The 23,977-nt window shown below is 40.3% G+C and overlaps 2 protein-coding genes across 3 annotated transcripts; both read right to left on the bottom strand.

The window, feature by feature from the left end:
• Window positions 1-8,451: 8,451 nt before the first annotated feature.
• LOC116211402 (exocyst complex component EXO84C) lies at window positions 8,452-16,700 on the bottom strand. The gene is made up of 7 exons (XM_031545768.1): window positions 16,121-16,700; window positions 13,418-13,512; window positions 11,684-12,725; window positions 10,682-11,197; window positions 9,954-10,142; window positions 9,244-9,380; window positions 8,452-8,947 (listed from the first exon to the last, which is right to left on the bottom strand). Exons 1-7 carry the CDS (start codon window positions 16,214-16,216, stop codon window positions 8,713-8,715), a joined length of 2,310 nt encoding a protein of 769 aa, XP_031401628.1. The 5' UTR covers window positions 16,217-16,700; the 3' UTR covers window positions 8,452-8,712.
• A 1,018-nt stretch (window positions 16,701-17,718) lies between these two features.
• On the bottom strand, window positions 17,719-22,059 carry LOC116210425. Of its 2 annotated transcripts, none has more exons than XM_031544290.1 (3): window positions 21,888-22,059; window positions 18,611-18,705; window positions 17,719-18,313 (listed from the first exon to the last, which is right to left on the bottom strand). In XM_031544290.1, exons 2-3 carry the CDS (start codon window positions 18,697-18,699, stop codon window positions 17,896-17,898), a joined length of 507 nt encoding a protein of 168 aa, XP_031400150.1. In that variant the 5' UTR covers window positions 18,700-18,705; window positions 21,888-22,059; the 3' UTR covers window positions 17,719-17,895. The 2 variants fall into 2 exon arrangements, with proteins under 2 accessions (XP_031400150.1, XP_031400152.1); XM_031544292.1 differs by lacking the exon at window positions 21,888-22,059 and adding an exon at window positions 20,984-21,881.
• Window positions 22,060-23,977: the final 1,918 nt, after the last annotated feature.

Consider the following 23,977-nt stretch of genomic DNA (forward strand, 5'->3'; position numbering starts at 1 on the left):
GGTTTTGGCTGACACTTGGAGGAGGCAGCATCGTCTTCTACTTGGTTCAGCCTTCGGTTCGCTACCGCTTGATCGTTGTCAGCACCCCATTTTGATTCACCGGCTCCAAGATAGGATATCAGCAAGGCTCCCGACTAGGATTCTAGAACTCTAACAACAATGGCAAGGGCAACATATGAAATTTTTTGGCACACACAGTCGATCCCGAAGAGTAAGACACAAATTATCAATATTCGAATCAAAAGCAGTGGACAAAGAGGAAATCACGGCTCTATATCATTTTCTTCGGTGAGAATGACTATTTTCTGGATCCTAGGGCCAAATTCGGTATTTTTTAGATCAAGATTTGGTGAGTCGGGGACATTTCAACACAAAAATCACGTCAAGAGCCCATTCAAGCAAAGAGATAAATTTCGTGGGAGCTGGGGTGCCTAAACAGTGAATACAACAGCTTGAGCACAGGATTCGACGCATCATATCTCGATCAATCCTGAACCTAAAAGGGTGAATTTCATATGTTTCCCTATGAAATTGAGTTAGGTTCAATTTGACAGGTCATTCATTCCAAGATTCAATACGGAGAGAGAGTTATGAATTTTTTAGCGCACTATGCCCGAAACTGTTAAACAATGACAGACTCTGCTAGTCGAGGGAGAAAATCCATAAAAAAATTCAATTCTTCGTATTTTCAAGCATGGCCAACATTTTCGGATTCCCCAATTCACTGAAGATTCAGAAAATCAAGAAAAACAGGATGTGTTTTAGGCTAGATTAGTACAGAATTGGAGATTTCCCTACAGATCAGAACCAAATCTCTCAGTTTTGGCCATCTGTTGGAGAAAAATTCTTTCGGGTACTTCCCGAAGTCGAATGATCTTCAAATTTTACAAGGATGTGCCTAACTCGTGTGGGGATCAAGAAAAAATATCACGTAGACGGAAAGGTTCGTGAACAATTCAAGAAAAATTCGGATGTTCAGGTCAGCTTATGAACCACTGGTCACAGCTTTGTTCCTTCTGCTTGGTCAGAAGGTTGAGTATAAGGCACCCTTCCTCTCCTATGACACGCCACCTCTGCTCCTCTCCTGCAACTCCCCAAAAACCACCTCCTCAGCTTCTTCTTCTTCTTCTTCTTCTTGACGTAAAGAAAGGCAGCAGAGGACAAACAGAAGAGGGGACCAACTCTCCTGCCCTCTTGCTCCCTGCTACACGCCAAGATCACGCCTCCGTCAATTCAAGCTTCATCATCTCCAGAGCTCACAAGTCACAGGCTCTCGTGCTCTCCTTCTCACGACTCCTCCACCTCTCTCACGCCCATCAACACCATTCCCTCTACCAGCTCGACTGTCATTCCCCTTCACATCAGTTCACTCCCATTCTTCCCACAACAATACCACAGTCCACTCTTTGATTCTCCCGCGAGAACACTTCAATTGACTCTCAGCTCTCATTACTTCAATCCAACTAATGGATCGCTCGTAAAGAACCTCGAACAGAAGAGAAGTCAACCTTTTTCTAATCCCAGCTGATGATGGAGGCCAGCACGAAGTGCTTAGCTCGAGCATTGGCAATTACCTTTTGTCACACATCAGCAACAACTCTGAGCTAAGCTTCCAAATCTCAGCCCTTTCCGTTTATCTTTTCTTCTCGTTACATTATGCTTGTCATGCTACTGGCTACTGCTCCTTTGCTTTCTTTTGCAGGTCATTGTTTCCTTTTCAAAGCTGCATTGTTGCTCGACCAACCTCTAGACTCCATAAGCCACTGCAGTCACTGCCACTGGAGCTCCTCGCTGTGCCTCTTGCGTCTGCTGGCTGTTCGTTTTGCAGCCACACTTGATCCCGAGCTACTGTTGCCACTCCCTCGATTTCCCTTGGACTGTTGCCTAGCTTCCTGCTTGTCCGAATTCCCATGCTTGACGAGGTCAATTGCCACTATCCCTCCTCATGACAATAGTGACCCCGTGAGCTCGACTCTTGCGGATTTTTAGATCTTCACGTAGTCTTCTTGACACTAGCACAAGAAAGGTACATGGCTCGGACTTAGTATCATGTGTAGGACTCTCGTTTCGGTTGATTCGATGCTCGCATGAATGATATCGATGTGAAATAAGTATTTTGATAGAGGTAACACGAACATGATTAATACGAACTCGACATTAAAAAAAAAAGGGGGAATGTGTAATAAAAAAATTGATATGAGTACGGACTTGAATTCTTGAAGAATCAAACTTTAAATTGACTGTTTGAAACGAGAAAGAACCCACACGAACCGGACCCCATGTGCACTTGGTCTTAAGAAATAAAATCGATTAAATACACCAAAACCGGCCTAATTAATCACTCGAACTTAAAACCGACAAATTAAATTTCATTGTGATTATTTTTGCCTACATTCACGTGCTTTGGAATGTTGAATATGTCCTTGATTAAGACCTCGCACGAATCAATTTAATCACATAAAGTCGATTAAAAATTGGATCTAATTTCAAGACGGTCGGAAATTAGAGCTTTATCGGGCGGTCCACCAACGGCCATTCCGACGGCTCGAAATTCGTAAATTAAAGCATTTGGCAAATTTTAATTAACGTAATCGATAAATCCACTAACGGGGTAATTGGGATGTTCATGCGATTAATTAACTCACTTGACCCTAATAATTTTGCACGAATTGATAATAAACCGGTAACATGCGTCGATAGGTTGCAAACATGCGTTGGTTCCCTTTTCAAAACTTGCAAATTTTATAAAATCCGAGACACGTGGCTCGATGTGACATGGATGTCTAGGAAGGACTTGCACGTCTTGACTCGAGGTCTCACCTGATTTCAGGAAACTCAGGTCGGGACTTGGAAGTTCTTTTTAGATCACTTCCGGATAGATTAACCGATATTTTGACTTTTTAGGGTTTTTGACAACCCTGGAAGGTTCAGGGGATCGGTTAGCGCCGGTTACAGGCCGAGATAACCCGCACCACGTAATCTCCCTTTTCCGAAAACAATTTTCACCTCAAGTGCAAAATCGTCTATTTGCAACTTAGCGACACCCCTAGAGTTAGAATAACAGAAACACTACGGTATCAGGGTAGGGATGGGCCACCTGTCTAGGCGCAACTTCATCTGCATAGCCCGCTCTATCCGACCGATGAGTTTTTATTATTCTAGCATAGTCTTGGATAGTTAGTTTGGGTGGATTGGCTCAAAATACAAATACCGGACTAATTGTGTACTTGGTGAAGACAAAAACGGGCAATAGCGGGTTAGGCACTAGGTTCTAGGGCTTACGGGCGGAATCCATATTCTGTAATAACCTGTAACAACCGTAGTGTCACAACATAGAACAATCCTAAAAACAACCTACAAACACAAGACCTAACTACAGACGTCACGTTTGTCAGGTCCTCGAAAAATAATGCCGAATGCGAAATACCTTCCCGAATCGATCTCTGATCGATTCACACCTTGTATCCACTTTGTCTGCTTTAGGGTAGGATTTGCATATCAAGATACCCCGGTTAATAATCGGTTAATTCACGTAAATTCGACAATAACAAAACCCCATTGTTTGTTTATTTGTGCCCGCTTGTTACATTATTGCACTTGTTTGTTATGCGGATCGAGGCCGATCATTTAGGATACGATCCATACGAGGTCCAACGCCCCAATCGTAGATCACGGGGTCCAATCCCCCAACACTGAGCGCGCATCTTAATTTCAATTCCAATCTTTTCAAACCACACGGTGAGCACGAGTGGAATAATAACCGAACACGAACCGACTGGGATTCAGTTGCTGTAATTTGTATTTTATTTATTCGAGAGAACAATGTAAGGGTTTATGTTGTACATTTATTCATGTAAGAATCTCAGTCGGAGTGTTTCTTCAAATTTATGGTGTCAAAACGTGTAAGATGAGCAGAACTTAATTAAGCGATAATTAAATTAAAATGGCAAGTCTAGACATGCTAGAGTACCAATAGGGCGTGCGAGATATAGGCTCGCATGTAACAGAACCCCCGAATTTCGGAACCTCAGGTTTCTCAGATCCTATGCCTTAGCAATTAGATGTACCCCGCACCCTTAGACCCCGAGTAACTTGTCGGCCCTCGACCTTCGGGTTGTAAAATGGCAAATGCCGACTCCTTCTCACGTGCGTCCGTCACGCGTCCCCGAGAAGGTGGACACTCCCAAGCCGCGTTGCATAGACGCGCGCACGCGTGCCCCAGCGAGATGAAATTCGGGTGCGCACAATCGTCCAGGTTAGCCTAAAGCTCCTGAGATGTTATGATGATTGCCTCCACCACTACTCAAACATCAGGCGCTAGTTGATCCAGTCGAACCACGTTAGGATCGTGCAGTAGCGGTGGCGGATCTTGCCAAGCCGACTGTGCCAGATTGTTGGATGCAGATTGCCGCTGAGGGTTTGGAGCCCCCCAAGTCCTATCGTTCTTGGCTTAAGGGGTGGTTGCACTCATAGTCAGATGTATCATTTCTTCTCAATGGTGGAAAACAGCCGAAGTGATGACTTTTTGTGTCATTTTCCACAGACGGCGCTAATGTTAGGATCTCGATTTTCGGACCTTGATCGCGTGTAGACCACGAGCCTCGAGTGATTTGCAAAAGGGGGAAGAACAGGAGGAAATCTCAATTTTCCTCTTCGATACTTATATGAGAATGTATTGTAATGGAGGTCAATGGGACTGATACAAAATTAGATTTATTTTATATATCCCTCTCATGCATGCAGTATCACACTTCTCACAAGAACTCAGACCAACAATAATTAATTAATACTCGGAGTCGATGGCAAATCGATTTAATTTTAAGACATGAAGAAGACGCACCTTCGAATTGAGATGATTTGGTCCATTCCTCTCATCAAAGGGCAGTATTAAAAAGAACTATTAATACGTGTGAGGGAAAGCAAACACATGCATGTATTCTAATACACGTCGTATTCATGCACACGAATATTAATTGATTTTTCATCTTTTCTTTTAAATTCTTTTTATTGGGTCGGTGAGTCGGCTGAATTAAATTTTGGGTAAACGGGAGAGGGGAGTAATGATATTGCATAATAATGCACCATGTTATATTATTTTGTTGTATGTATATATCTGTTAACCCTTTGCACATGTAACCATGTGAGCCTCTGCCACTCAAAGACAAGGACCTTTGCCAGGCATCACTAAAATATAAATCATATATGCCTATTTGACCAGTACATATACATATATATATATATATATCTTTATTTTAACTTTAGAATAAAAATATATAGAATAGAAAGAACACGTACTCGGCTCAGCTCCTTTGCTTCGGCTCAGCCCCACCCCGGAAAGGCTGCTCGGAAATTATGCACAGCAACTCTTTAAAAAGGAGTTTAGTGTCATGCCAGTCCTCCTTGATTCGAAATTAAATGAAAAGGTTTCAATGAGATTCAGTTCTTGTCAGCGAAGTTTAACCGCCTTTATAATTGCATTGATTATACAGTTTTATATACTTTTCGATTTATGCGAATGCATTAAGCACCATTTTTATTTTTTAGTCATTTGAGCAAAACTTAAAGGTTTCGAATCAATTATCATAAAGACAGAATCGCAATACAAGGATGCATTATGATTTACTTTTTGGAAATCTTCAACTCTTGAGTTCAATGTCTTTTTAGTTCTTAGGACAATTTGATTTCTGATCAGAAAATTTGTCCATTTGATCATTAGCTGCAGTAAACCTCTTTTGAAAGACATTTAATGAAAAACACATTTAACCACGAGGAATTTAATTTTTGAAAATTAAATCTTTGAGTGGAGATTGGTCTAGAATAGATTGTTGAAATATTTGAAAATTCACTGCACCTGCAGTTATTAGTCGCCAAGCTCAAGCCAGCCGATCAATTTTCAAATATTTGTTTTAGCCACGTCATTTCAAGTACCTTAAGTTATTTCATGAAATAAAAGGGAGTAGCAGAGTAAAGCACGTTTTCATTTAGTAATAAGAAGTTTTAAGTTTGATATTCATCGTGGGACTACTCATATCCCTTTATTAGCTATTTTGAATTTTTATCTCATTGTGTTAAGTTTAAATTTACAAGCCAAAGTTATTTCATTAAATATTATCCTCTTTTAAAGGGAAAAAGAAAGAAAAGAAAAAAGTAGACTACCACTGTCGCCATCCACTTATTTATTAGCTACCGTTTTTGCCCCTGACATATTTTTGCCACCAATTAGTCTCAAATGTTGGCATTCCGTCTATCATTTATACCCTTCCGTAATGGAACAGTGACGGAAAAGGTAACGCCATCCATGAATTTTCCGTCACGGAAATTAACGGAAGGGTATAAATGGTAGACGATATGCCAACGTTTGAGGCTAATTGGTGGCAAAAATATGTTGAGGGCAAAAAACGGTAGCTAATGAATAAGTGGATGGTGGCAGCAGTATTCTACTCAAAAGAAAATCATTTTTTTTGGGCGATTGAAAAACAATTAATTTAATTTATGAAGAATCGGCTACCTGTCCGTATAGATTCTTGTATATATACCCTCCCACATGTTTCCCCCGATGACCAAAACAACTAACCCACACTACGCTAAACCCCTTCGAGAATCCATTGAATCCATATGATGGAGAAAGACAGAGAGAAACCGCCCCGGCAAATTATGAAGACCGGCCACCTCTGCATCCCGCGGCAGAAGGCTGCCGCCCCGTCCTCCAAGAACCGGCGCTTCACACCGGTAACCCTCCTCGAGCGGTTCCGTGAGGCAGTGTTCCGCCTCATAATGATCTCCGCCCTCTCATCATCATCATCACCCCGAACATCATCCCGAAGTACAGCCAGCCAGGAATCTAGTCCCGCTTCAGGCCAGTCGCACCACACCCGTTCATATTACTACGACTACTATGCGAGCACCCACCAAAGTGAGGCGTTGGCGGACTGCATAGAGTTCATTAAGAAGAAGGCGTGTCATAAGCTAGAAGGAGGAGAAGAACGAGAGCTCTGCTTCAGCAGTGATGGCGAGCTCGAAGTAGTGATGCCCGTCCCCATTATGTGAGTTCGATCCGATCTCGGTCTCAGTCGTAACAAGAGCGGAGAGACATAATTATCAAGTGTGACATACGTATAGTTATTGTTTTTGTACATTCATCATCGTGTGTGAATATAGACGGAAATGTTAGATTTTTCTTTTTTTCTTTTTTCTTTTTTGTGGTTTCAGTGAGTAGACAATTATATTAATTTTGGTGTTTGGTGTTTGGTGTTTCCGTTTGGAAGGAATTCGGGTCCGAGGATCAATGAGAAATTCTAATGAAAATTATGAAATGGAGTTTCGTCGACAATTTGTTTCTCGAAAGTTCCTTTATTTTATTTCTTGTCCCTTCTCGTTTCTCTTTTTCTTTTAACCTCTAAAGATAATAATAAGTTGATCAGGCCAAAGGGATCCGGGGGGGGGGGGGTAGCAATCGGGGTCCCCTCCGGCACCGGCGTGAACTCCACTCTTCGGACAAGATCGTTGGAGGCCCGAGAGGTCCCCGGTGACTCGAGGAGGGGCGGTGGTCGGAGGCGATCTCTGATTTTTTAAATTTATTTATTTCTTTTCAAATTAGTATATGCAATACAATATATATTTTATTTAAATTTGGGCAGGCATGTCCAATTTTTTTGTCAATTTTAGACAGAAAATTATGGACGGACTAGAAGTGAAAAAAAAAAAAGAAAGATTAAAGTGAAACCTTACATTCTTTTATATATATATATATATATATATATATTCTTAAAGGATAGATTAGATTTGAGAATAATATCAAATATCGTGCTATAAGAAAAGATGTAATATTTGTGCTATAATATGTAAAACTATGACCGATGCTTCGGAAAGTGCCAAATAGAATGAACATACTATTCCATGAGTAACTTTTTGAAAGTCCAATTTGACCACTTAAATAATCGTTTGTATAGGTGAATGCTTGAAATTTGAAAGGTACCAGTAATAGATCCGTGTCCCTTTTGCGAACTATATTGTGTATATCGAGCTTAAATTTTGACATAATATATATTATATATGATACCATATATCTAAATCTATTATCTTTTAACAATCGTATATATACTTTTTTATTGCGTCATATTATATATTATTTGTAAGCAAGTATATATTCCAACTAATAAAGTACCGACAATTCGATTTTAACTTTTTTTCTCACTTCCTCATATGATAATTTCCTATCCATAAATTATGAGGAAATCAATTAAATACATCACATGGTATATTTCTTATGATGATCATGTAGGACTTGTCCCCTGGACTTACGTTTAACTTTGTTTAATGAGTTTTTCTAGTTTTTCCATGAATTTGATATCTAATGAAAAGTGGAATAAATTCCATGATTAAGAAAATATTTATAAGTGGTGATGTTCAAACTTATCAAAAATCCTCTACAGATTTAAACGAAAAATGATGTAAAAAATTGTGTACTGCCTGTTAGAAAGTATTATCTAATTTATTTAACATCATAAATTACACTAGTTTTCATAATCAAATACACTTTCTTGATTTCCATATCCATCATCGCACATTAAAACCTAAGCTATCCATCATCTGTTCTGCCGAAGCTAATAAGATTCCCTACCAACAAAATGCCCATCCGACGTTCCGAAAAGAGAACCCAATGCAATCCGCAGCCAAAGGGCCTCACCATAACAGAAGACTCGAATTAGTACCTCAGTTCTCGGGATCGGTGAACATTGGACTCTCAAGTTCTCCCATGCTAGCAGAAGCAAAAGATTCGACGGATTCTTCAGTTGAGAGGGACGAAGCAGAGTCTTCTGAATCAGATAGAATCTCATCGTGCATGATATGCCCTTCATCTATCTCAGATGTATCTGACCCAGGCCCCAGAAGGATGTGTATCGCCGATTTTGCAGTTTCAACAAACCACTCGTCCGCAGGAAGCGAACTGAATCAAGAATGATTGGTTTTAGTATCGATGCAAGAGAATTTCCGGCCTAGATCAATCAGGCCCAAAAACAAGATCTCTCCTGATCGGGCCAAATCCAACCATGTAACTCACATACACACTCTAATATTCAGTTGGACCGATAACATAAATGATCAACGACGTGACCAGTTACTGAGGAAAGAATCTCTCCAAAGCTGGTCTGTGTCGGAAGCTCCTTTGTCGGAAGCAGGGAGTGGGAGTTACTCTCGTGTCATATGGGGAAATGTTATGGTAATATAGATCAAGATTATTACCTCTGAGGGTCTATCCCTCGGGCAGAGAAGGTCCTAATAGCACGAGCAATAATAGCAGATGCAATCTGGTGCACATGCCGGGATGGATAGCCTGCATACCGGGCTATTTCAACAGTGAAGTGCATGTCAAGAATCAACTGCAAAAACAAAATAACCATCAGAGGAACCGCCATTGATCCACTAACCGAGTAAATTCAGATATATTGGCTGCATAAAGAGGATAATTTGCATATTGGAATGAGATCATTTGGCTAATAGTCATATTTTACAAACACTAAATTAAGAGCGAAGCAACCCGAAGACATTAACAAGCTGAATTTACAGAAACTACAAAATGATGCAAAAAGAAACTCGATATTTTTCTGCAGCACCAGTAAGTAGTTCCACATTCTGACGTGTGATCCCCACTATCTGGTCTTGCCTCAAATGTTATTTCTTGTCAACCAAAACTTTAAAATGATTGTAGGGCCTAAACACCACTATCTCATTCCTAACAAGATCAGAGGAACCCCTTTTGTGCCAAAACATACCACATCTTCTATCAACCTATGAGTTATTATAAGCACGCTTTCAACCAATCCAGTCCAAAGCAAAGGAGAACTGACCTCAAAGACATTTTTCTACCAATATCTATGAGGGGATCAAATTGAAAAAGATTAACTGTAAACAAAAAATACGACAGCAAAATGAATCGCGATGATGAGATATACCTGCTGCAAACCCATCGCTTGAATAGCCGAAGATTCATCCTCGAAGACACCCCAAAACTCTTGTTCATCAGACAACCACATCACGACTGTTTCTGTCAGCCTTGCAAGCAGATTTTTCTGTATTTTTTCTTTGCCTAGTAAGACATCTCCAGCTACAGTCATGAATTGCTGTAGCTTTGCAAACAATGCCTGCAATCCACATTATGATAATGCTATTGAAAACCGGGGAAGGAGAGAAAACATACGTTACATAAGTAAAGCTGAAATAACAAGTGACAAATGCACATTATTTTGAGAATGTTGGTCCCACATTGACATGGAACTAATTCATATAGATAAGGAAAATGAAACCATCTCTAATTGGAGGATCATTCATTCATAACGTTGCTACAACTTATATATATGACCGACATACACTTCCGGCATAGCTTTCAGGTAGACAATTCTTTTAGAAGAATATATAAAAGCACAAGACAACAGTTGTTCTCTAAAATGTAAAGGGTAAAGCTGACGAGAGCACCAAAAACGTCAATTTATTTTCTTAATATAAGCTAAAAATCACCAGCATCAAGAAAAGCGCAGCTCTCTTTAATTGAAAGTTTCGCCTTTATTAAGAAATGGTTTAATACGGGTAAAAACTCCCTACAAATATCATTTTCAGGTATTCAAAAGCTTTACCCATCACAAAAAAGAATTGGAAGCATCCAAAGATGCAAGAGGACAAAAACCTGGAATGGAAGCGATGGCAAGGGATCAGGATCCCAATCCTCCCTGTTTCCGCTTAAATAAATCTGTGCATTCAGTCGTGTCTTGCCTTCTCTCGAGTAGATGAAACTCAAGACATACTGCCGGCAAAAGTGATCTCGGAGCTTATCAAATGAGTGATGAAGATGGCGCTTCCACTCTTTTAGCTCTGCCGGCTTAGCTTGAGTAGGAGTACTCTCACTGGGTTCACTTCTTGGTTCTTGGGTTTCATTGTGCGTATTCCACAGGCTCCAAATGGCATCAGGCAAGAGTTCATCGGCAATGGTATAAGCCATTCCCAACAATGCAAGTTGCTCAGAGTCTGTTTCAGCTCTGAAGGGTAAAACTTCTTTAAGCTCTGTGAGATTGTCATCGTCAGAGGGACCCGGAAGGGCCTTGATAAGAGCATCCACATACTTATCAAACAGCTGTGAGATTCTACTCAATACATTCCCTCCAAAATGAAAAATGGCAAGAGGAGTTAGCTGTTCCAATATCTCCTGCAAGTAAATCATTCCATAATTGTGAACAACTGCAAATATGGAATAACCTTATTATTAGAGAATATAATACCAATCAAGAGTGAGGTAACTCATAAAAGATCTTGCCAAAACCTACTTCTGCGATAACTTCAGGACTTATAGAACACTTAGTTTTAGATTATAATTTGCTAATAAGTATTCTCTTGTGCAATCTTTTCATTTTCCAAGTTTTAGTATTATTTTCTCATTTTATGCGTTTCCAGGGCATCTCAGAGGGGTATACTGGATGACTGATGTCCTAAGCCTAAGCTTTAGAGTGCATCAACAAAGAGTATCAGGTAAGGTTTTCAGTCCCCTATGTTGAAGCAAGGCTTGATTGTAAAAACAGATAAATGGCTCATTTTACTTAGCCTCAGCTTCGAGGTCAGTTTGCCAAGAAGAAACAACGCATACTATAACAATGTCTTATCTTATAGTAGGTCACAGAGGAATTGAATTACTTACATCGATAATGTACATGAATTTCAGTCCACTGTCAATAAGAGCATTGTCAGATGTAGCAAAAGCAGACAATGGGGAGACAAATCGGGGTGCCACAGACAAGTTATCATCGCCTTCTTCCAAATCAAGAACTGTTCTTCGAGCCCTTCTAAAGTTCAATTCCAAAACTTCCTCAATATAAGGCCTTAAGAGCACAAGAAGCAACTTGGACAATTTTAGCCCTTGTGATTCCAACATTGAACAGTAACTAAGACTCGCCTGGACACAGATGCCTGCTGCATGTAAAGCACTTATAGTCTCAGAAGATGGAGCATTTTCCTTAACCAATCTAACAAAATACTCAATCTCCCACTCTGCCCACTGAACAACTCTGTTTGTATAAACCGGATTATCCCCGAAAATCAAACCAGATTCTCTGGTTGTCGTTAAGATAGCAGAAAACATGAGTTTAGCTAGTGTGGCGGCAAATGTCCTCGGCCAAAGAGAGCACGAAGGAAGGAAAACCTCAATGCTCTTCTGGAGGCGGGACCCATACCACTTAAGCAAGTATTGATGAGCAGGAGAGCCTTTCCCAATCTTAATCAAACCCAATAATGCCTTCTTCAGTTCCACCATGCTAATCAGAGGTTGCTTTGCAATCTCTACCAACTGCTCCTCAACCATGGCTTTCCTCTCCAGAAACATCGATCTGTATGAATTTGCTTCAGCAGATAAAGCTTCAGAAGAACCTTTTAGTTCTGATGAGTTTTTCTCTTCAGCAATTATAGCCTCCACGGCTTCCTCAACTCTGTGCTCCGCTAAAAGAATATCGATGGTCTCTAATACCATCATCTTGCTGTCTTCAGTTTCATTAGGTACAGAATCTCTATCTTCAGAGCTCTCCTGTTTTTTCTCACCTTCATGCTCCCTGCGATTGCATTTGTTCCATTCGTCCAATTGGGAGCACACACCAATCATCAGATCCTGCACGAGTATCCCTTGGGAGGAAATATGTTTCTGCAGCTCGCTTAGCTCGTGCTTCGTCTCCGCCACTTCTTCTGATATTCTACAATAAATTTATCGTCATCAAAAAAGAGGAAAAGATCAAAAGAAAACCCAACAAGGAGAAATATTCAGAAGCCACTACAGCGTAAGAAATGAGAGTATTAGAGGAAGTCTCAAGGATAGTCCTCAAGTTAGAGTTGAAAAAGGAGGAAATATAAGAGAAAAAAGGAATTGCTATAGGGCCATTGCTTTCACCAAGGATATCACAAAAATGAAGCAGGTAAATAAGTGCATTTCCATCTTTATAGCACAATTCTGTTAGATAGTGGAGAGAGGCCAGCTACTTTGAACTATCCATTGCAACACATAGATTGTCAGTTATTCTAATAAGTGATGTACATGCCAAGTAGATTAGCTTCCTAAGGAATGCTGTGAAAGTGGAACTAAAATATATCAATTTGATGTCCTTATTCCTTGTGAAACTGGAATCGGATCTAAGAAACTTAGTCAAATTCATGATAATAAGACTAAGCAATATTTCTTCCAGGAGATAGAGATTATATATCACAACAAGCAAAGACGCATGTGAGCCAGTACTTAAGGTTTCCCAGTACATTTTTGCTTTTTTGATTCTTCTTTTTTGCAAATGGGTCCATAACCTTCACCATTTGGATGTAATTATCATGGAAAAACAGTGAGCAATAATACTGCTGCATATTATCATAAACTAATTCTAAACATAGATTTTATTACCTTAAAAAAGCTAAGTACTTAGTTTGTGTGTTGCCACATAAATTTTCCACTGCATCTTTCAGATCCAATAGCTCACAACAAAGCTGCCTAATCCCCTGCACAAGTGAATACGTATGTTTAGCATTACAGTTTTACAGTCTCACAGTCTAGTGTCTACATAAATATATGGAAAAAAAATTATGATTTAGATGATATATTCGATCAGGACTGGCATAAGTATTATAAGTGAGAACCTAGTCACATACATACCCAATTCTATAATATAAAAAAAAAATTCCCCCCAGAGCTAATGCTTTTGTTAGCAGCTCCTTTTGACAAGGAAATGTATGTTGGTTCCAGTCATTCTAGAGCAATCAAGGACCTCTGCTTGAAGTCTACCAACTAGCAAAAAATTAGCTCACTTGTATTTGACAAACCTAGAGATCACAATATTTATGATTTTCGGTTCCAAGTTGAATGTGACTGCTAAAATTCTAGTAAATACTCTTAACTTACCTCATCAAGCACAAACATAAGCCTTCTGCTATTTAACATTTGATACAATGACTCGTTACCGGCAATTTTGACATAATCCATCATGATACAATGTTTGTCCCACTGTTTTCTTAAAGAAATACCACATTACATTTTTTTTTCCATTGACAATATCGTTCTCACCAGTAGCGCAATCAAATTGTCTGAGGTGGGTGAGGGTTGTTGGTTGTTACAGAGTGACTGGAAATTCAGCAACGGATTATTCCATTGAAATGCCCTTCGAATATGTTCTTGCCAACCAACAAGGACCAGAATTAGAAATTCTCATAGCCTTCCCTTATGTTGTGCCATTTAGGATGATGCCACCATAGTAAAATTCGCAGATTAACTTGGTTTCATGACCCAGCCACCAACAGTGATGACTGATCCGTTAATTTCCTATGCCTTCACGAACATGGAAGTGGTCATCAAGCTCTCCACAGTCCAGCGGCTGGGGGCTTGGCTACCAAATCACCCACTGCCAGCATGATTTAACGCGAAGGAGTGGCGGCCAGAAGCCCAAAGTGGTGACAGCAGCCTTTGGAACACTATACACCTCCAGACTTGACAATCTTATTCTAAGGCTGTTGGGGAAGTCAATCTACAATACTAGGAAGTTATATTCAGACTAAATGAAACAATTCCAGATATTTCACAAAAGAAATACCAGATCTAATGTCCTTATTTGATCTAATAAGAAACTTTGAGTCAAAACCGAGAAATTCTCCGGATCAAATCTTTAGTTCTCTTGGACTTGGATGTCTAGTTATTCAGTTTGTAATGCTAGTCTGGAGCACCTAATTACATGTCTGCACAGAATCCGATTTCTAAAGATGTTCAACAAAACTAAAGCTGCTAAGTTAGAGGCACATAAACCATGCTAGCTGTACAGGGTTCATAACTACTTCTCCTACAACATTACCTAGACCACATCTAGATTCAGCTCTATCCAAACTTCTCTGATCCACTCTAACACTCCCCTCTGATGCAAGTTCCACGTAATCTTATCATGCAAACCATATTGTAGAATATTATAAATCGACCTGAATACCCAAAGGTACAGATGCATGTCTTCCTTCCTTGATCAAAATAAATGTTATGACTCACTTAGGCAGGACAAGTTCTACTGGCCTGGCTCATGATTTAAATCACAGGATGCTCAATAGGCCCTCTTTCTAACTCTAGCTTATAAACATTGCCAACTCTTTGAGGCGATTGACAAGTACAGTCAACTAAGTCAACACCAAGTGTTCTTTGTCATTGATGATGTGAAATAGTTCCTTAGTCCCAATTAGACTTTGATAAATCCAGATGGAAGATGCCCCGACGACACTGATTCAACATTTCCAGCGATTCAGACGGGCGAAAGTCTTGAGATAAGGAAGCATCTCTTTTACAATATATATTAGGCACCGAAAAACTATTGATAGTTTCCCACAAAAGCAAATAAAGCGTCATCAAAGTATAAAGACTCCAGAGTTTATCGAAAGTGCCGGGATTACAAAATGAAATGGTACAACTTGCTACATTAGGCTCGAATCCGAATGGTCAGAGAACCTATCCAGCAACTTCAGCACAGAGGATCAACCCCAAAATGATGAAATGGCAAAACAAAATGAGATTGAAGGGAGAAAAGCTGCACAATATTTGAAGACATGTCTGGAAAGCAGTTGAGCGCTTTGGGCCTTCTACTTATCATTCCAAAACGACAGCCTCCAAAAGCACAATACTAGGTACAGAAAGAACACGAAACATAAATTAAATAGAACTATGCATTGTGTGCACATTTTCAATTAGTTCCTAGACTTAAACTTCAATCCAAATTGAGTATCCCTCAACTGTCTCTGTTCATAGTGTCAATATCGAGCATTGGCCAGCATTGTACTGCCAAATTGGAATCAAAAGTAAAGATTTCAAACGCCAAGCATTTTATTTTTCACTCGACCGAAACAATCGCAAATGTCAGACAGATTAAAACAGAAGCAAGAGAGGAGTTTAAGTTGAGATCGATCTATTCAACCATTCTCAGCAAGCACAAAGCATGGAGATATAGAGGGAGAGCTGTGAGAGCTGTAAAATTGCTCATAATCGCATCCGTAGCACATAGTGTGCGAGAGCAAATCATATTGCAATTTTGATGGAGTACTCAAGCAAGGAGAATGCCTATTCGGAAGAAGGGGGTAGGCTGACCTTTTCGGTGTGAGATTGGAACAGGGAATTGACTTTCGGCTGGGGAGTGATGGTTTCAATTGAAGGGAACTCCTCGTCTTCTTCACTGCTCTCCATCTTCTCTCTCTCTCTCTCTCTCTCTCTCTCTCTCTCTCTCTCTCTCTCTCTCCCCTTCTTTACTTCCCAATTCAAATCTCCTTCTTCTTCTTCTTCTTCTTCTTCTTCTTCACAGACTGACTTCTACATTGAGGAAGGGAACCTGAGTTGATCTCAGTATAGTCAGTTTCTACTGAATCTCAACTCAACAATTACTGATTGCTCAGATCAGAGGACCCATTTATGGATTTCAGCTCAGCCCAGATTGCGAAAGCTCAACTCGCAGAACATCTAATAGCTCAAAACCCAGTAGATGGCCTTTTTTTCACTCAATTTTCTTGCTCGGCGGGAATTATCACGAAACCACAGAGGGAAGAAGAAAGAGGACCCGTACCCAAATGGGCAGAGGAGTAGGAGAGGGGCAGGAGCCGGTCTCAGCCAGGAGGCGGCGACGGCCAGGAGGCCGAGAAGAGCAGGAGCCGGCGAAGAAGGGCGGAGACAGGGCAAGATGCGAGCTTCAGTTCTGTCTGATGCGCGAGGAAGTGAGAATAGAAGGCTGGGGGGTAAGGGCATTTTTGTAAAAATATCAAACAAATACTACCCTTCACGCAAATTTGGGAAATTTTATGCTGTGATGATTTGAAACTGATTACCGTTACTTTGGATGGTACTAATAGCAAATTCAATCACGACGAATGAATTCTCGTCCAAACAACCTTCGACATCAACCCCCCGACCGCGCAGGCCTTCTGGTTTCCGTAGGATCGTCGGATTGTTAATCGACGAAAGAATTCCGGAAATTAGGCACTCCCAAAAGCCTTCCTCGAACGACATTCTCGATACCAGCAATGTTCTTCTCGGCTGACGGAACCGGATCAGTATGTATCTTTTCATTCCTAACTTTCCACATCATATAATGCAGAAAGTTAGTATACAGATTGGCCTGATACAGCGAAATATTGCATTAAACATGGTCATGTAAACATGGTCCGCATAGTCTCTGATCGCGGGCCTTCAATATTTCGGGAGTTTAATATAAGCCGTTGATAAGTTGCATATGGCTCTTACACTTTTTGGAAATTGCACGATAAAATCTCATGAGAAATCTTCCAAGCATTTCCTCGATAGATAATCTCCGATCTCGAGTCCCGCATCTTATATATATATCACATAAATTCCAATATAAGCGGGGGGTTGCACCCTAAAGGTCACAAAACATCGAACATTATTCGAGAGGAATTCTTCTGTGTACTCTCTTACAGTTAGTGTTGAAGCTCTAGAACGAATGCTTTCGACTCTCCGTCCTGCCCACCAAATTTTAGCTAGCAACGTGAATAAAATCATTATCATATTCAAAATTATCGTTGCTATCGATATATCTCCATCAAAAAATGAACTCGGGTTCGTTGATATCTCGGGCTTTCAAATTTCACCTATAAGAATAACCACCCTAGAACAAAATAGTCGCAATGAATCTAGTGACATCCATGTATATCTACCATAATATAGAGTCACAAACATGATTAAATCCAAAATATATATACATATATATATAAATATATGCACGTGTCTTCAACAAGAATAAGGAATGTCACACAAACTAGATATAGGATGTCAGTAATAGCGCACAAGCAGATAAAGGAAGTCGCTAATTACGTATACTAATAATAATATAATTTAAGCAAGGCCTCCCGGACCATTCATTTCTGCGCTTCCTTCGCCACCCAAGCCCGTCTGGCGTCATCGGGCATCATGATGAACACCGTTCTCCAATCAGCTTGCAGGAAAGTCATCGCGGCCGCAACGCACTCATGAGCAGTAATATTTTCCATCTCATACAACACCTTCATACAAGCCTCTATACTATATCGATCCGGGCTCGAAACCGACTCGCTTTTCTTCGACGAAGAACTCGAGTTGGACATTTCAGTCCTGGAAGCTATACTGCTCTGAATCAACTCTAGGCTCTTGTTGATATCTGTATCAGAAGTCCTTCTCTTCCGATGTCGGCCAAGAGCAACACCAGTCATCAAATCCTGCACGAGTACCCCTTGGGAGTTAATATGTTTCTGCAGCTTGCTTAGCTCGTGCTTCATCTCTGCCACTCCTCCTGCTATTCTATAATAATAAAATTTATCACAAGAACAAAAGAAAACCCAACAAGGAGAGATATTCAGAAGCCGACCGATGAAAGCTCAAACCAAAGGAATCACAATTGGAAGAGATTTATTTCTTAAGGCTTAAAAGTCGTCATCATTTCTTAAGGTCTCGTTGTAAATTTTTCTTCTTTTCAATCTTCTTTTCACAAATGGATCAATAACCTTTACCATTCGAGTGCAATTATCATTGGAAAATAGTGAGCGATAATACTGCTGCATATAATCATAAACTAATTCCAAACATAGATTTTATTACCTTAAACAAGCTGAGTACTTAGTCTGTGTGTTGCCGCGTAAGTTATCCACTGAATCTTTCAGATCCAATAGCTGATTACAGAGCTGCATAATCCCCTGGACGGGCGAATTTATTTGTTTAACATTACAATTTTACAATCTCAGATTCTGGGGTCTACATAAATAGAGGGAAAAAAAATAATGATATAGACGATATATTAGATCAGGAGTGCCAAAAGAATTATAAATGATAACTCTAGTCACATGCATTACCCATAATATAAAATACAGAAGCAATCAAGTCATCTCTACAGTACAGACAATCGAGGATCATTCATCACATTAACAGACTTTTGTTTGAAGTCTGTCTTGCATTTCATAAACCTAGAGACCACAATGCTTATGATTTTCAGTTCCAAGTTGATTGTGACTGCTAAAATTCGAAGAAGTACTCTCAGCCTTATGCTATTTAGCCTTTGATACAGAGCAATGACTCATTCCCTGTAATTTTGACATAAACCATCATGATACAATGTCTGTCCCGCCCATTTTTACTAAGAAATACCACATTGCATTATTTGTTCATTTGACGATATCGTTTCCACCAGCAGAGGTGTTGGTGGTGACATGGTTACCAGAAACTCTGCAACCAATTCTTCCATTGAGAAGCGCTTTGAACGCAAGTTCTTGCCAACCAACAATGACCACAATTAGAAATTCTCATAGCCTTCCCCTATGTTTTGCCGCTTGGGATGATGCTATCATAGCAAAATTCGCAGATTAACTTGGTTTCATGACCCAGCCACCAGCAGCGATGACTGATCCATTAATTTCCTATGCCTATACAGTGGTGATCGAACCCTCCACAGTCCATAGCCTTAGTGGCTGGGGGCTGGTCTAACAACTCAGCCACTGCCAACATGACCTAAGGCGAAGGAGTGGCTGCCAAAACACCCAAAGTGGTGACAGCAGCCTTTGGTACACTGTACACCTCCAGAATTACAATCTTTTTCAAAGGCGATTGGGGATGTCAATTTACAATATTAGGAAGTTATATTCAGGCCAAATGAAATAATTCCAGATGTTTTCACAAAAGAAATACCAGATTTAATGTCCTTATTAGATCTAATAAGAAACTTGAGTCAAAACGAGAAATTCTATGGGTCAAATCTTTAAGTTAGTGGCGCATAAACCATGTTTAGCTGTGCAGGGTTCATAACTAATGTTGCACAACATCAACTAGGATTGCAAGCTTCTCTCATCCACCCTATGACTCCTCTCTAATGCACGTTTATTCTAATTTTATCATGCAATCCATCTTGTAAAATTTATTTTACATCGACCACATGCGTGCGTTCCACCTTGATTAAGTAAATGTTATGACTTGCTTAGACAGTACCAGTTTTACCGGCATGCTCATAATTAAAAAGTAGGAAGCTCAATATGTAAACACAGGAAACTCTTTGAGGCCATTTACAAGTACAGTCAACTAAGCCAATGCAGATTTTTCTTCTCATTGATGATGTGGAATAATTGCCTAGTCCCAATGGCACTTTGATGAAACCACATAAGAGTTGCCCTGACGACACTGATTCGACATTTTCAGGGAAGTCTTGAGATAAGGAAAGTCTCTTTCGAAATTTATTAGACACCGAAAAACTATCAATAGTTTCCCACAAAAGCAAACGAAGCATCATCAAAGGTTGAAAGTGCTGGGGCTACAAAATGAAATGATGCAAATTGCTACTTAAGGCTCGAATTTTGAATGACCAGAGAACCTATCCAGCAACTTCAGCACAGAGGCTCAACCCCAAAATGATGAAATGGCATAACAAAATGAGATTAAAGGGAGAAAAGCTGCACAACAGTTGAAGACATGTCTAGGAAGCAGTGGAGGGCTTCTGGCCTTGAACTCGTCATTCCTAAACGACAGCCTCCAAAACCACAATACTGGGTAACGAAAGACCGCAAAAACATGCATCAAATAGACTATGCATATGGGCACATTTCGAATTAGCTCCTAGACTTATACTACTATCCAAATGGAGTGCCCGTCAACTATCCTGTTCACAGTGTTAATATCGAGCATTGCCCCACAGCGTACTGCCAAATTGGAACCAAAAGGACAGATTTCAATCGCCAAGCTTTCATTTTTCACTTGACCAAAATAATCGCAAATCTCATACGGATAAAACAGAAGCAAGAAAGGAGTTTAAGTTGAGGTCGATCTACTCAACCATTCTGAGCAAGCACAAAGCACGGAGATACAGCGGGAGAGCTGTAAAATTGCTCATAATCGCATCCGTAGCACATAGTGTGCGAGAGCAAATCAAATTGCATTTTGACGGAATACTTAAGCAAGGAGAATGCCATTCGGAAGAAGGGGGACGCTGACCTTTTCAAAGCGAGATCGGGAGAGGGAATTGTTGAGGAGTAAAAATGGGATAAATCCTACATGGATTTATATGAGACTTGGATACCACTACTTATTAGCTTGAGCTTTTAAGTGGATATGGGCCCGAGCCCGTATAAGCCCAATGGAAATTTAATATGGTATTAGAGCCCAGGTTACGCGTAGCGCGCTCACGCGCGTGTGCGCACCCACACCGCGTCAAGCCCAATATGTCCGAGTGCAGCCAAAGTGTGCGCCTCGTGTTAGTCCCCCTTGCCCGAGCACGGAAGAAGAGCCCGGCTCGAGGTCAATTGTTGAGGGCGGGTGTTTAAGGGCACGTGACAACGTGTAGGCAGAAATAGACCACACGTTGCACGTGAGGGCAGGTGTTAAGGAGTAAAAATAGGATAAATCTCATATCGGAAAAGAAAAAGAATATCCATGGATTTATATGAGACTTGAATACCACTACTTATCAGCTTGAGCTTTTAAGTGGATATAGGTCCGAGTCCGTATAAGTCCAATGAAAATTTAATAGGAATTAACTTTCGAAGGGGGAGTGATGGTTTCAGTGGAAGGGAGCTCATCGTCTTCTTCCCTCTTCTCTCTCTCCTTGTCTACTTTCCCATTCAAATCTCTCTTCTCCTCCTTCTTCCCCCTTTTTCTCTTCATCTTCTTTCACTGAATGGAACTCTTTCGTTACAGACTGACTCCTAGAAGCAACAGAACATCTGATTGCTCAGATCAGAGGACCCCTCTATGGATTTCAGCTCAGCCCATATCGCGAAAACTCAACTCCCAGAACATTTAACAACAGCTCGAAACCCAGAAGATGGATTCACTCAATTTTCTTGCTTGGCGGGAATTATCACGAAATCACGGGGGGAAGACGAAACAGGACTCGTACCTAAATGGGCAGAGGAGTAGGAGAGGGGCAGGACTCGGTCTCGGCCAGGAGGCGGCGACGGGCAGGAGCCGTCGAAGAAGGGGCGGAAACGGGGCAAGACGCGGAGCTTCAGTTGTGTCTGACACGCGACCATCATTTGAAGATGCGGGGCCCTTTTAGCCCGCGAACTCGAATTGTCTATTTTGGACACGGGGCTACGCGCTTAAACCCGAGAACTGCAGGGCCATTTCCGTCAAATCAGCTCGAAATATTTTGAATATCCCATAAAACCTTCTGCTTCCCGCCCCAAGCAGAAGCCCCTCTGCCCCTGGCCACTTGAATTTTCCCTCCACGATTTCAAAATTTAGAGTCGATGAGTTTTTTACACTAAAAATATTTTAATTTTTCAAAATAATTTATTATTTATTATATGTAAATAATCTAGACAAATTTTTAATATTTGTTGAATATAATACTAATAAGGCACAGTATAAGCTCATTTAACTAAATAAAAAATTAATTCACATGAAATTGAGCGTTATCAAATGGAGTAGTTCATACATCCAAGAACTTTTTACTGGGAGTTGAGAATTATTAAATTGAGTGTTTGTACAATCTAGAACTTTTTACTGGGAGTTCAGGGCTCTCAATTCCACTATTCCACTTTTATATATTGACTAGTGATACTTGCGCATTTTGCGATAATTTTTTACCTACTTTTACAATTTTTTTAAGATGAAATTATTTATATAATAATGATTAAAGTACATATAGATCCGGATAATCCTCGAGGATACAAAGATCAACAAAATTGGACTTAATGTCGTACTAGCTTAAGTCATGGGCTTGAGAGTTATCATTACGGGGAATTCAAGAACATTTCCACTCTGTAAAGCGACTAAAGAGATTAATAATACCTAAAACAGTGCTCCTAATTTCTCAGGGGGTGATAAGGTCAGTGTATAGCATCTACCAACAAAAAGGCATTGCTTCGAATCCATATACGATTTCAACCTCGATTAAGAGCTAACTAGAGGGCAATTAACACGACCTCAGCTTCAGCTTGAAGTGACGTTAATTCGTGGATCGGTGCGAACCAAGAGAGGGTTGGAGTCTGGTTTTGTTTGCACATAAAACCTGCGATGCAGGCTTTATCTTTGAGCCATGTTGCATCAGAGAAGATTTCAAACCAATCCAGACTAGAGTGGCTTGCAGCTTCATCTTGATTTGAAGATGAACATCTATTCTCTGTGAATTGTTGGGAGATAGACTGATCACAACATACTGCCCCAAAATAGTGCTCCTTGAAGGCTCTCTTGATCCTTTGAATTGCCTCCGATAGATCAGCTTTTTTTCCTGTCATCAAAATTTCATTTCTCAAGTACCACAAATGATATAGTATGAGAGCACCATAGAGAGAAAATGACTGTTTATCAGGCAAGGAACGGGCTAGAAGTACTAGGGGATCAATTAAAAAGTTAATGATATATGTTAAGGAAGAGTTAGGATTGAAGCTCGAAGATATATTCCAAGGTGATTCCTTCCACGCGATACAATAAAAAATGCAATCGCCGAAAAAGATCGGCATAATTATCGGAATTGGTTCGACAAAGTAGGCGAGGGTAGCCAATTTGCGAGAACCAGGGGAGACATTCACTTAAACATCTCGACAAGTGGATTTTCAAACAGTCATGAATCTTTAGACCCCATAATCGTTTTCATTTGGCATTCCGATCAACATTGAATCTTTGTTTTTGATCGAGCATGTAGAAAGATTTCACCAAGTGTTCTCCCAATGAGGTGGGTATCCAAAGAGCGGTATATGCATGTTCCTCTTGGGGTATGTGGATCTTCAATGTATTCATCATGGTGTTGGGCTTAAAAAATTAGTAAGAAGCTACATATTTCACCTTTTTGGATTAAAGAGCATGAGATCACATACATTAGCCTTTGGTTCCCTATAAATGCTAGAATCAGGAATAGGTTTAAAATCAGGGTTTGGGATCCACAGTTCGTACCATATGGAGGTAGATGAGTCATTTCCAATAGAAAAACTTGTACCTGCTTTAATGGAATCTGGGCACCAAAGGAGCCCTTTCCAAATACTAGAA

Source organism: Punica granatum, chromosome 6 (genome assembly GCF_007655135.1).
Source record: "Punica granatum isolate Tunisia-2019 chromosome 6, ASM765513v2, whole genome shotgun sequence".
Taxonomy (NCBI): domain Eukaryota; kingdom Viridiplantae; phylum Streptophyta; class Magnoliopsida; order Myrtales; family Lythraceae; genus Punica; species Punica granatum.